Source organism: Macaca fascicularis, chromosome 2 (genome assembly GCF_037993035.2).
Source record: "Macaca fascicularis isolate 582-1 chromosome 2, T2T-MFA8v1.1".
In the NCBI taxonomy this organism is placed as follows: domain Eukaryota; kingdom Metazoa; phylum Chordata; class Mammalia; order Primates; family Cercopithecidae; genus Macaca; species Macaca fascicularis.
Genome location: NC_088376.1, coordinates 159,796,500 through 159,809,899, shown reverse-complemented (window position 1 = coordinate 159,809,899; position 13,400 = coordinate 159,796,500). Strand labels below are relative to the sequence as shown.

The window sequence follows — 13,400 nt, the reverse complement described above, 5'->3', positions numbered from 1 at the left end:
GCTGAGGAAAGACAGGGTGGGGTGGGAGATGGGCTGTCCCACACTGCAGGGAAAACCCCTAGCGGCTCCCCCAAGCTCATGGGGATCCACGTGGGGTCAGAATCTTCTCCTCAGAAACCATATCAGGCAGGTTGAATGTGGATGCATAATAATAATATCCCATATTTGAACAGGACTCTCCACTTTTCAAAGAGCTCTTCCATCCATTATCACCTACAGTCACGCCAGACCATAAAGCTGCTCATCTCCTGGAGTGCAAATGACCATCCCGCCCCCACAGGACACAACGATGCCTTCTCCAAAATAATCGTTAATAGCTAAGCATATGTAATAGTTGTGTGAGCATGCTTGTTTTTGTGTGAGTGCGTGCAGAAGCTTTATGTAGCAGAGTGGGATACAGTCAAACAAAAATGAGGTTGCCATGGCAACAGGCTCCGGCATCATTGCAGCCTATTAACACAAGTGAGGAATGTGTTTGGCAGATGCTCCAGTGTTATTTATGGTATGGGTGTAGCAGAGGGACTTCTAACAGGCAAAGGAGGAGGAAAAAAACAACCCCGTGACGCTCCTACTATACCCCAGCGAGGAGACAGGAGACGACAGTGAGACAAGAGCACAGAAGAGGCTGAGAGGCCTCGAATGGGGAGAGAGAGATGGGAAAGCAGAGCCTGCAGGAAGGCAGCAGAGAGGCGAGGTGGGCAGACAGTAACAGGGATCAGAGGGAGAGGGAAGAGAAAGGAAGTCAGAGAGGAAAGGAGCAGGCAGAGAGAGAGAAGGAGCCGAGGGGGAGGGTGACAAACACTAGGGACAGAGCCAGAGGGACAGAGAAGGGAAGAAACACCATCCTACCAAGAGGGACTGTGGCACCTTGTGTCCTGTTCCTCCCTTGAGTCAAAACCATCAGGAGCCACTGGTTAAGAAACCAAACGCTTCTCCTAATTGGAGCCAAGGGCAGAGCCCCACACATAAGAGAGGCTGAAGAAGAATAAAATACACAGGTCAGATAATGATGTTGAGGACCTGAGCAAACGGGGAGGGGTCCAGCCTTGCAAGAGGAGCAGTGAAGAAATGCCAGTCCAGTTTACTGAGGGCCTACTATGTGCCCAAGCCACCAAATGGAGAATTCCCAAAGCCCCAACATAGGAACTGCTCATTGCCACCCATTTCCCTGGACATGTGTCTCATCAAAGAAAAGAACAAGGCATCTAATCCAAACCACTCTCACACGCCTGCTGCTCTGGAGTAACCTGAGGCAGAGGTTGATGCTGGACTTCCCCCACCAGCCAGCAGGGTTTGCTCAAGAAAGACAAATTTTATATGAAGCATAATCAAAAGGGTAAATCAAGTACAAACAAAAAAAGATACAGTTTTCTCTGAAGCCAAATAGAGGAAATGTTTGCATTCCCTTGTCTTGAACCACTCATAACAAGCTCTGCACCACTCAGAGCAGATCATATAAAGTAAGTGTAAATCCACCCAAAATCCTACAGCCTTGCAAAGGTCTAAAGACCAAAATGGGTAAAAGAAGAACAGGGCAGGAGCCAGTGGGGGTGGGGAGAGAAGGGAGAGGGATTTGCCTAAGGAACCAGAAGGGGCAGTCAGTCAGACAGACAATCTATTGCTGCAATGGTATTTTCATGCTAAGGTGGAACTGGGGTCCCCCAGGTTCAGCAACCCTTTCCTGGGATCTGACTCCAACCTCCCTCAGGAGAAACCATACCTATAGCTGTAAACAGACCTTGTGTCCCAAGTTTGGTTCACAAAATACCCTGAATTATCCTGAAAATCTCCACATGGATGACGTGCCCCTTCCTCTACAGAAAAGCTACATCCACCCAAGTCAGGAGCAGTCCCCAAAGATACAACAACCGCCTGAAAGCACGAGTCCTCGGGTCAAAAGAGTTGGGGCTTTTATAAGCACTGACAATGGTAGTAACTTTTAAACCACCACCTCTCAAAAGGCTTCTTCAAAGCTAGTCTCTAAATATTTTTTTTTCTTCTGATCTCAGATCAGAAAAAAACTTTTAACTTAGCATCAACAGCCCCACCTACTCCACTCACTGGACCCCAACTATACTGGCAAGCAGTGATTAAATTCCTACTAAGTACTCTGCACTGTGCTAGGTAAGGGTGAGAGAATGGAGGAGGAAAAACACATATACCTTGGGATTTGTGCATCCATGGAGGTTACACTGGACAGACAGCAAGACCAGTGGACACTGGAGAATGAATAAGTGCTCCACTCTGTGCCTCTGACTCTATTGTTAATCATGCAGAAGACCAAGAGACCAGTGTGGTTGGAATGGAAGGAGAAGGTTCCTTGTAGGGGTACGGCTTGGGGCAGAGAATGTTAGAAGTGGAAGGGACATAAACAATCCTCTCATTCTCTAGAAAAGGTAGCAAAGGCCCAGAGAGCTTGTGTGTCCCCTCCCTCCCAGTCACAGAGCACCTTGCAGGTTCAGCTAGAGCCCAGAGCCCTGAAACCCATAACAGTGCTATTCCCTATGGGAGAATACTGTGTCCAGGAAGCCAGGGGGCACAGGAGAGCAACTCAAGAAAGATGCGGTACTCAAGAGGATAAAAGTCTAAGGGAAGGCACTAGAAGAGGAGACATGGAGGAAAGCAATGACAATGGAAAACCCTTAAGAGGTTCTATTCGAGAAGGCAGACACCAGTGGGGGGATGTGTGCACTGGGGTCCAAGGTGAAGAGACTTGCCTGTAGCAAGGGCCCAGTGGACTCTCACAGTGGAGCAGCATGCAAACAAGCAGGTTCAGAAGCAATCATGGATGAGGACCAGGAAACCAGACCACAGGACACTAAAGGGAGATATGGTATGGATGTCAGGGGGCTCCTCTCACCCTGAGGTCAGGATGGCCAACATGCCCCTCTCCCAGAAGCCTTTAAGAGAGTCACCAGTTAACCAGGCAAAAGTTGTATTTCTTCCTGAACCTACAGTTCTAGGCTCAGCCAACAAATCCCAGCAGGGATAAAATGTCCCTACCACAAGCAATGACCAGGGGCACCCACTTGAAGGGGTCATGATGTTCAACAACAGCTTTCTGCTCAGGCCGGAAGGGGAATTGCCACCACACACATCTCAGAGGCTCCTTCCCACTTTAGCTAAGGGCAGCTTTTTGGCTTGGGGCACTTTGCTAAGTGAAACAAACTTGTCAGTCCTCCTGCAAGTTCAGGGATATCTCCAGCTTCCAAATCCCCAGACTTAGACAGGTGGCAGGCTCATGCTATCTCCTCCTTACCACTGAGCAAGCGGTGCAGGGTGTCCCCTCACCAACCCTCTATCCAGGTCTGGATTAACAAAGCAGCAGTGACACTCAGGAGGGGGTGGTTGCTAGAGGGTCCAGCCAGTTTTGTTAGAGGCCTTTTGTATATAAGAACAGAAGCTCAGGAAGAGATGGGAAACACTCCTTATCATTTTCTCCTCCAACCTTCCTTCCTCACTGCATTCCCACAGTGATGGCTACAGTTCAGTATACGTTATCTAAGGGGCAAGGAACACTGCAAACGACACAAGGGCAGTCTTTTTGTAAACGAAGCCGCTGCGGCTCAGAGCGGGGTAAGAAGCTCCCAAACAGCCTACATGGCCAAGCCCTGTCTCTCTGGCTCTTTTCACCATTCGAAAGGGTGAGGGTGGAATCCCTTTCTTTGGAGTCAAGCTGAGGCCTGCCCGCCCTGCAATCCAGCCCCGGTGGCCAGGTGGGCCCCTACCTGCTTGAGCAGGAACTGGTCCTGGGCGTTGGTGCGCAGGGCGATGACCAGGTGGAGGGCGGACAGCAGCACCCCGCTGAGCACCGCGGCCCGCATGCGCACGGGCAGCAGCGTGTAGATGGTGTAGATGAAGAACACGGTCCACCAGATGCCCTCAGAGGCGCTGCGCGGCTGCGGCAGCAGCAGGCCCACCACCTGGACGGCCAGCACCACGGCGATGAGCGCATAGCAGGCCAGGCCCATGTGGTCCTGGTGGAAGGCGGCGCGGTTGCAGAGCACAGCCATGATGAGGATGACGCCCACGGCGGCCGCCAGCACGGCCAGGTAGGGCAGCTGGAGCGGGGGCCGCGCCGCGTGGAAGGCCAACATGACCAGGCACACGAGCACCAGCACGGCCATGAGCATGGTGAGGCTGCTCTGGTTCAGGCGGAAGAAGTAGCGCTGGTACAGCCGCTCCAGTTTGTCCGACGGGAACTTCTTGGAGCGGAATATCTGCAGCAACGCCAGGCAGCAGGCGCCCAGGGACAGCACCGCGCCGGGCCCCGCGCCCGAGCCCGAGTCTGCCGAACTACCGCCATCCCCGGACTCCTCGCCGCCCTCGACGGCGCCGGCCTCCAGCTCGTCGGCCGCGCGCCCCTTGCCCCGCCGCTCCTCCAGGCCCACCTCCACCGAGCGAGGGCGCACCTCCGTCCCGCCCGCCGAGGCAGCCGCCGCCGCCGAGCCGCCGCCGCCGCCCGCAGGGGGCGCCCGGGTGCTGCCCCCGCCGGCCGCGCCCCGCCGTTGCCGGCGGCTGCCGCGACCGCAGTCGTCGCCGCCGCGCTCCTGCCAGGCGGACTTGGAGCGGAAGCTGAAGCCGAAGCCCCCGGCCAGGGGATCATCGCCACTCAGCGGAGGATCGTCGTCGTCGTCGCTGCGCCAGCGGCTGGCCAGGCGCTGCTGCTGCTGCTGCTGCGGGGTCACCGCCCCCCCGGGTTTCTTGGTGGAGCCGCGGGCAGAACCCCCGGGGGCATGGGGGTAGCCATTCGCGCGGGAATCGGCCTCGCCCCACGCCGAGCGGTGTTCGGGGCCTCCCCGGGGCGCCGGCGCCGCAGTCTTCTGCGCCGCGTAGCCCGGGGGGCTCACGCTTTTGGAGCTGGACATCCCCCCCTCGGCCTCGTAGTCTCCTTCCTCCTCCTCCCCCGGAAGCCGGGCCGGGGGTCTCCAAGGGGAGGGCGGACGGCCGAGCAGGGGGACCAGGCTAGGGTCACACGTCGAGGGCGGCCCGGGGCCCTGCGCCGCAGCGGGGCATCTTGGCACCCCCGTCCTGAGCGGAGGAGGAGGGCACAGCCCCGAGGTGAGAAGTAGCTGAGGATCCTCGTCAGAAGTCCCAGGTCCGAGATGGAGTTGCCTCCGAGGAGGGGTCGCGGGGACTAGTCGGGCTGCTGCTGCGCCGCACGCGGAGAGACGTCCGGGATCCTGGCTCGCGTCGAGCTCGACGAGGGCCGGAGTTGCGGACGAGGCGGGACGGAGCGGTGTCCTTGCGGGCGGTGCCTCCCCGGACCGGCAGTGCCCGGGCGCGGCGCTCGCAGATTCCGCCTAAGCGGAGCCCAGCTGCTCTCGGGGCTCGGCGGCGGCGAGGGAGGCTCGGCGGGGGTCCCGGCGAGGAGACACTGCGGGTGCCCTTTCCTCGCAGCGGACTGGGAGCGACTGGGAGGTGCGGGCGCCAGCCAGCATTATTTTCTTACGAGGGGTGGGGAGGTGGGATGGGAGGTGGAGAGGACGGGGGAGGGGGCGGCGGGCGGAGCAACAGCTCCGGAGCCCCGGGGGGGAGGGTCCTGGAGCCCGGGGGGGCCGTCGCCCGCATCCCCCACCTCCCGCGGCGAGAGTGGAAGCGTGGCCCCGGCAAAAGCCGAGCCGAGCCTTCGGCGCGTCCGCGCAGGGGGCGGGGTCCGGGTCCGGGACCGGCTCCTGCGGTGCGGCCCTTCCCCTCTCGCCTCCCCCTTTCCCGCAAACGGAGCGGGGCCGGCCGGGACCTGCCGGCCCGGAGAGCTGTCGCGCCCGCTTCGCAAGCCCCGAGCTCCTCGCCGCCGGCTGCGGGCCCACCGCGGCCGGTGCGGAACGACTAGGCGGAGGACGGAATCCGGCGCAGCGCTGCCGCCGTTCTGCCCCAACGCAGGCAGGCTTCTCCCGAGGAGTAAGGCATCCAGAGATCCAGGGCCGGGGCTCAGAAGCAGCCGGCCCAGAGGGGCCCGCCTGAGAGCCGCGGCGCCCGGGAGGCGCTCCGGGGGGGCCCGCGGGAGCCCGGCTCAGGGCGCGCCATGCACGCTTCGGGCCCTGCGCCGCTCCGGCCGCTCGCGCCGCTCCTCCCTTCTCGCCCGCTCGCCGCCGCCGGAGAGCCCTCCGCATCCCCTCCTCCCGCTGCCTCCCCGCCCCCCGCGCCGCCCGGGCCTCGGCTCACAGCGGCGCGAGGCCGCCTCCGCCCCCGGCCTGGCCGTGGCCCCAGCCTCGGCGCCCCGCGGGCATCCTCAGGCCTGGCCGCTGGCACCCCAGTTCCCCTTCCTCACCTAAAATTCTCGCTGCGCCCCTCCCTCCCTGGGACCAGGAGCCGCATCCAGCCTGCGGTCCCGTTACCAGACCTGGGTGGAGCGCGGTCTTCTCCCGCCCCCGGCTGGGGCTCCAGCGCCCCCAGTCCTAGCTCCCCTCTTTTGTATCCCCCTTTAATCCCCCTCCCCCCATTTAGCCCAACTTCAGCCCCAGCGCTGCGCCCCCCTTCCCTGGCCCGGCTCGATTGGCCGCTTCCGGAGCTGTCAGACTTCAGTCCGGCGCTCTTATTGGGCGATTCTCTGGCCCGGCGGCTGTGCCGAAGGAGGGCGTACCGGGCGGGGGGCGCCTGGGAAGCGACTGCCTCAAGGAGAAGGAGAACAGAGTCCCTGGAGGGGTTGCAGGGGCCGGAGAGCCAGACCCGGAAATGGACGGGGGAGATGCAGAAACAGGACTTCTGAGACGCAGGAAGACAGTGATGGAAAAGATGGTGATGCAGTGGGTGAGGCCGATGCAGCCAGGGCGGGGCGGACAGGGAGGCTTTGGTGGGTAGTTACCAGGAGAAAGCCCCACAGTCAACACTGGAAACACCTGGGTTTTATAAAGCGCTCTTTGCCTGTTCATAAAGTCTCATAAATCTCACTTGGTTCCCGTCAGTAACCCTAGGATGAGACAGGACAGAGACCGTGTAGCTATTCCCAGCTTATAGATGCAGAAACTGAGGTTCAAGGAGCTTATTCAACTTGCCACAGGTCACACAGGTCTCTTAACTTGGCACCCAAAGGTCCTTCGTCAGCGCCAGACTGCCTCCCTAACCTAACAACGTGTTAGCAGGAAGGGTGGGCACCTGAGCAAGCTGGCGTGCCCGCTGGGGGAAAGCAGGGGAAGGGGAAAATGGCTAGATACACAGCACCAGCCACAAGAGGCAGGAATGGAGAGAAGGATTCGACTGCCAGGCAAAAAGGATCTAGGCCTGTAGAATGATGTGTCTACCCGATTCCCTTTGTCCCCAAGCTGTCCTGCTGGAGTTCTGACAGTCTAAACCCTGGAGAGTGGGAGACCACACCCCTACCCAGCCTGGGGGTAAACAGCTTTTACTTTCCCCTTCATCCTCCAGCTCTCTCCTCAGAGCTTCCGACAGGGAGCCTAGAGGTCTAAGTGAGCTTCCTTCTTTGTCTCTCTGCTGGTCATCTGTGCAGACTGGAAGATAAACCTTGCCAGAGTTACAAATTGGGAGCAGAAAAATTCCAAGAGGTCAGAATAAAATAACCCTTGAGTAATCCAGCCTTTGAGTATTCCACTATTAGCCAAGTTGTAAAAAAACAAAAACAAAAAAACAAAACAAACATGAACTTAGTCAATAAAAATTCTAGAGAACCCTCCATGTACAAAAGCACTGCGCTAGTTGGTACCAGGATGGAGACATGACCAAGCTCTACTGGGAACAAGTCAGGGATGCAGAAGAGCTAGCCACTATCTCTAGGTCAGAGCAAAGTTCTGGGTTCAATAGAAGTCCACACAGCACCTCGGGCATTCAGAGAGAGGGGGTGTCACTTCCCACTGTGAGGGCCAAAACAAGGGCCTGGAGGTCAAACCTGGGTCTAGCAAGGAAGGATGTCTAAGAAAGGGAGGATGGACTAATATTTACTTAGCAACTATTGTATGTCTGTAAACATTTTATTGTCAGATAACTATTCTGAGGAAGGTTCTCCCTACTATAAAGATGAGAAAACAGATTTAGGGAATCAAAAAGTTTGTCCAGCAGCGTGTGGTGGCTCACACCTGTAACCCCAGCACTTTGGGAGGCCGAGGCAGGCAGATCATCTGAGGTCAGGAACTCATGACCAGCCTGGCCAACATGGTGAAACCCGTCTCTACTAAAAATACAAAAATTAGCCAGGCATGGTGGTGCGAGTCTGTAATCCTACTCTGGAGGCTGAGGCAGGAGAATCACTTGAATCCGGGAGGTGGAGATTGCAGTGAGCTGAGACCACGCCATTGCACTCCAGCCTGGGTGACAGAATGAGACTCCATGTCAAAAAAAAAAAAAAAAAAAAAAAAGGTCGGGCGCGCAGTGGCTCACACCTGTAATCCCAGCACTTTGGGAGGCCAAGGCGGGCGGATCACATGGTCAAGAGATCGAGACCATCCTGGCCAACATGGTGAAACCCTGTCTCTACTAAAAATACAAAAATTAGCTAGGCGTGGTGGTGCGTGCCTGTAGTCCCAGCTACTTGGGAGGCTGAGGCAGGAGAATTGCTTGAACCCAGAAGGTGGAAGTTCAGTGAGCCAATGTCGCACCACTGCACTCTAGCCTGGCGACACAGTGAGACTCTGTCTCAAAAAAAAAAAAAAAAAAAAAAGTTTGCCTGAAGCTCACAGTTGTAGCAGTCTGCTCCGTGTATTCTACCATGCAGCAATGTAGCAGATGTGACATGGGTGGCACCCTCAAGACATAGTCAACTGCATGGACAGGGGTCACATGGCCGGAGGTATCAAGGCTATTGATCAACGTTCCATCCTTGATCCTCTCATCTTCTCATTCCCAGAGCTATCCCTAAGTCATTCCTCTTAATTTTATTCAATGTTTTAAAATAGTTGTTTTACAACAAAAGCCATGTATGATTGATGTGGAAAAAATTAAAAAGAAAGAAAACACACTCATAATCACATCACCTAGAAAGAATCAGTATTGGCTGGGTTCGGTGGCTCACACCTATAATCCCAAGTACCTTGGGAGGCCGAGGAGGGCGGATCATGAGATCAGGAGTTCAAGACCAGCCTGGCCAACATGGTAAAACCCCATCTCTACTAAAAATACAAAAATTAGCTAGGCGTGGTGCTGGGCGCCTGTAATCCCAGCTACTCTGGAGGCTGAGGCAGGAGAATCGCTTGAACCCAGGAGGCAGAGGTTGTGGTGAGCCGAGACTGCACCATTGCACTCCAGCCTGGGTGACAGAGCGAGACTCCGTCTCAAAAAACAACAACAACAACAACAAAAACCACAATATTATTGTCTTAATTTTTTTCTTAGACAATAACTGGATCTTTCACTCTACAATTAGTTTTAGAGTCTACCATTTTCTACTTAGGCAAAATACTGTGGATTTTTTTTTCATGCCAATAAGCATTCATCTACAATATCCATTTTACTGTCCAAATAGAATTCCATTGCATGTGTATAGTATAATTTATTTAACCAATCCCCTACTGTTAGGCATTTTTCACTGTCATAGCAGTTTATAAATAAAAGTTTCCACTCCTTTACTGTTATAAACAGTGAGCATTTCTGTAGATAAATTTTCACACAAGCTGGGCACAGTGGCTCAATTGGTAATCTCAGCTACTCAGGAGGCTGAGGTGAGAGGATCTCTTGAGCCCAGGAGTTCGAGGCCAGCCTTGGCAACATGGAGAGAATGCTGTCTCAAAAACAAATAAATAAAAATTTACACAAATCCTCAGGAGAAATTCCTACAAGTAGAATTGCTGGGCCCAAGGATAAGCATGTTTTTTTTCTCTAAGATATTTCTGAAATCTCTATCTTCAGCCCTTGCCTCCCTTCCCAGTTCCAAGCTTCCCTCTGGCTACTGGAGAGCTCCTCATGAATGCTCCTTGGGACTCACCAGATCCCAAATTCACTGTTTCTGAAAATAAGGTCATCTCCCAAGTAGCTTGCTCCTCCCTCCCTTTTCCTGCTGCTGGTGGAATTACCTTCACCCAAACTCCCTGATCTTAAGAGTGGTAGTCTCTTCTCTGCCCTTGTCTTTTCGCATCTGTCTCTTCTTCCACATTCTCTTACCACAACCTTCATCCAGATCATCCCCTTCCTTGCCTGGATAATTGCCACTCTCCCTCCTTGCCCTCAAATCTGTCCTACGCCTTGTCCTCATCTGATCTCACTCCCACTGAAATCATGTCCACAAAACAGCCTCTTCCTACCTGCCAGCTTTTACTGTGAGTTCACCCCCTTCCTGTCAGCCAGCCCCCATGAACTGCTCTTGTGCCTCTGCAGAGATAACCCTTTTTCCTCCACAAATCAAACTCAGCCCCTGAGGGAAGCCCTCCCTAATATCCCTCCCCTCCCTCCACCCCTTCCCCATGCCGATAGGCACTCCGTCCTCCTCTGCCCTCAGCACACCTTGCTTATATCTATTATAGCACCTGTCACATTGTATTATCTTGACTTGTTTACAGAACGGTCTCCACCGTCTGCTGAATGCCTTGAGGGTAGAGTTGCGATCTTATTCCATGCCCAGTGTTTAGCCTGGTGCCTGGCACATAGGAGGTGCCCAATAGTTGCTGGATAAACACATGGTACATCTGGGGAACGGTGAGCAGGATGGAGTCTCAGGTGTATGTAGGGGAGGAGGACTTTCAACAGTGGCTGAAGATGGACAGGTGAGTTAACTCTGGAACACAGTACAGAGGAGGTTGGGCTTCCGTTTAAAAACAATAAGGAGCCTCCGAATTTAGGGACAAAGTGTCCCGGTTCATTCTGTTTTAAGAGGCAAACTGGCTATAATGTTACTGCATTCAAGAAGCAAGATCCCTGTAATCCCAGCACCTTGGGAGGCCAGCGCAGGAGGATCGCTTGAGGCCAGGAATTCAAGACCAGCCTCGGCACCATAGCTGATAATAGTGAGACCCCATCTCTACAAAAAAATTTTAAAAATTAGCCGCATGTGGTGGTGTGCCCCTGTAAAACCAGCTACTCAGGAAGCTGAGTGGGAGGACTGCTTGAGCCCAGAAGTTCAAGGCTACAATGAGCTGTGATCATGCCACTGCACTCCAGCCTGGGTGACAAAGTAGGACCCTGTCATTGGGGGGGGGGGGAAAAAAAGCAAAATCCAAGAGTGTGGGAGACCAGTCAATAAGATATTGCAGAAGAGATGTAGATTGGGCCCAAAAGTGACCTGGTGATGGGAATAATGCCATTGGCTGGAAGAGGCCTGTGGAGGGCTGAGAAGGAAACCCTGCGGGGCCAAACCCTAGGTAAAGGAGGAGTCGTCACAGTCAGAAGAAATCAAGAAAAGCTGAGGATCACAGGAATGAAAGGCAGAGGTTTTCAAGACAAATTCCAAGGTGTGCACCTGGTATCGAAAGGATGAGGCCAGGCATAGCAGCTCACACCTTTAATTTCAGCACTTGGCAATGCTGAGGCGGGTGGATCACTTGAGCCCAAGAGTTCAGACCAGCCTGGGCAACATCACAACACCCTATCTCTACAAAATATATATATATATAAATTAGCCAGACATGGTGGCACATGCCTGTGGTACCAGCTACTCAGGAGGCTAAGGTGGGAGGATACCTTGAGCCCATGAGTTCTAGGCTGTGGTGAGCTGTGATCACACCACTGCATTCTAGCCTGGGCAACAGAGGAAAATCCCATATCAAAAAAAAAAAAAAAAAGACGTAAGAAGGATGTTGTCATCAGACAGAATGCCGACCTAAGCACCATCTCTGGTCTCTCTCTTAAGTGAATGCTTAGTTTGCTGGAGGTATGGGGAAAACAGACCCCAGGGCACAGCAGGCCCTTTGGGAGACCTGTAGATACGCCCCTGTCCCCCTCCAGCCATCTTCCCCCTCATGCCTCAGTTACCCTTCAGGACTTAATTCTTCACTCCCACAGGCTGCTTTTTATAAGAATATTTCTATTTCAGAAATTAGAATATTCACATATTAATATTTTAGAATAATCAGAAATACTTTTAGAAGTGGGTAGCAATAATACTCCCCTACCTAAAAATAACTCCCCCACACAGTGCTTAGAACTCCACTATTAGATAGTCATGCTTTGGGATAACACTCATTTGCTAAATTGATTCAAAATCAACGCAGAAAATTGAGAGACAGAAAGATCAGTGCTTGCCTAGGCCTGGGGAAGGAGAAGAACGGGCAGTGACAGCTAATGGGTATAAGATTTATTTGGGGGGTGATGAAAATGTTCTAAGACTAATTATGGTGATTGTACAACTCTGTAAATAGAGTTGAACCTTGAATAACACCGGTTTGAACTGCAGAGGTGCACTTATACCTGGATTTTCTTCTGCCCCTGCACTCCTGAGACAGCAAGACTAATTCCTCCTCCTCAGCCTCTGAAGATGAGGATGAAGACCTTTATGATGATACACTTCCACTTACTGAGTAGTAAATAAATTTTCTCCTCCTTATAATTTTTTTCTTTTTTTCAGACGGAGTCTTGCTCTGTTGACCAGGTTGGAGTGCAGTGGCGATCTCAGCTCATTGCAACCTCTGCCTCCTGGGTACAAGCGATTTTCGTGCCTCAGCCTTCTGAGTAGCCGGGATTACAGATGTGCGCCACCATACCCAGATAATTTTTGTATTTTTAGTAGAGACAGGGTTTCACCATGTTGTCCAGGTCTTGAACTCCTGACCTCAAATGATCCATCCATCTCAGCCTCCCAAAGTGCTGGGATTACAGGTGTGAGCCATTGCGCCCAGCCCCCTCTAGTTTACTTTATTGTAATAACACAGTATATAATACATACAACATGTAAAGTATGTGTTAATTGACGTGTATGTTATCTGTAGGACTTCCAGTCAACTGTAGGCTATCGGTTAAGTTTTGGGAGAGTCAAAAGTTTATATGTGGATTTTTTACTGTGCAGGCACTGGTGCCCCAACCCCTGCATTATTCAGGGGTCAACTGTATACTGAAAAGCACTGAATTGCACACCTTAGCCAGGTGAGTGTTATGTTATGTAAGTTATATCCCAATAAGATGGCTGGAAAAATGAATGCAGATACCCCTGGGAGGTTCAGAGATTTGTGGCAGGACATCAGTCTTTGACAAGTCAGTGTAATGAGTTTTTGTTTTGTTTTGTTTTGTTTTTGAGAGGGAGTTTCGCTCTTGTTGCCCAGGCTGGAGTACAATGAAGCGATCTCGGCTCACCACAACCTCCGCCTCCTGGGTTCAAGCAATTATCCTGCCTCAGCCTCCCGAGTAGCTGGGATTACAGGCATGTGCCACCACGTCCGGCTAATTTTGTATTTTTAGTAGAGACGGCGTTTCTCCATGTTGGTCAGGCTGGTCTCGAACTCCCGACCTCAGGTGATCCACCCGCCTCGGCCTCCCAAACTGCTGGAATTACAGGTGTGAGCCTCCACGCCCAGACTCAGTATAATGAA

General features: G+C 53.4%; 1 protein-coding gene across 2 annotated transcripts in view; it reads right to left on the bottom strand.

Annotated features, from left to right (window-relative positions):
• The window catches only part of ADCY5 (adenylate cyclase 5), a 164,380-nt gene extending 158,964 nt beyond the window's left edge, over window positions 1-5,416 (bottom strand). The window contains exon 1 of one of the 2 annotated variants that reach the window (XM_045385522.2): window positions 3,729-5,416. In XM_045385522.2, coding sequence (XP_045241457.1) covers window positions 3,729-4,868 — 1,140 coding nt within the window. In that variant the 5' untranslated portion in view covers window positions 4,869-5,416. The remainder of the gene's footprint in view (window positions 1-3,728) is intronic. The other variant, XM_074033290.1, reaches the window with a different exon arrangement.
• Between the last annotated feature and the right edge of the window lie 7,984 nt (window positions 5,417-13,400).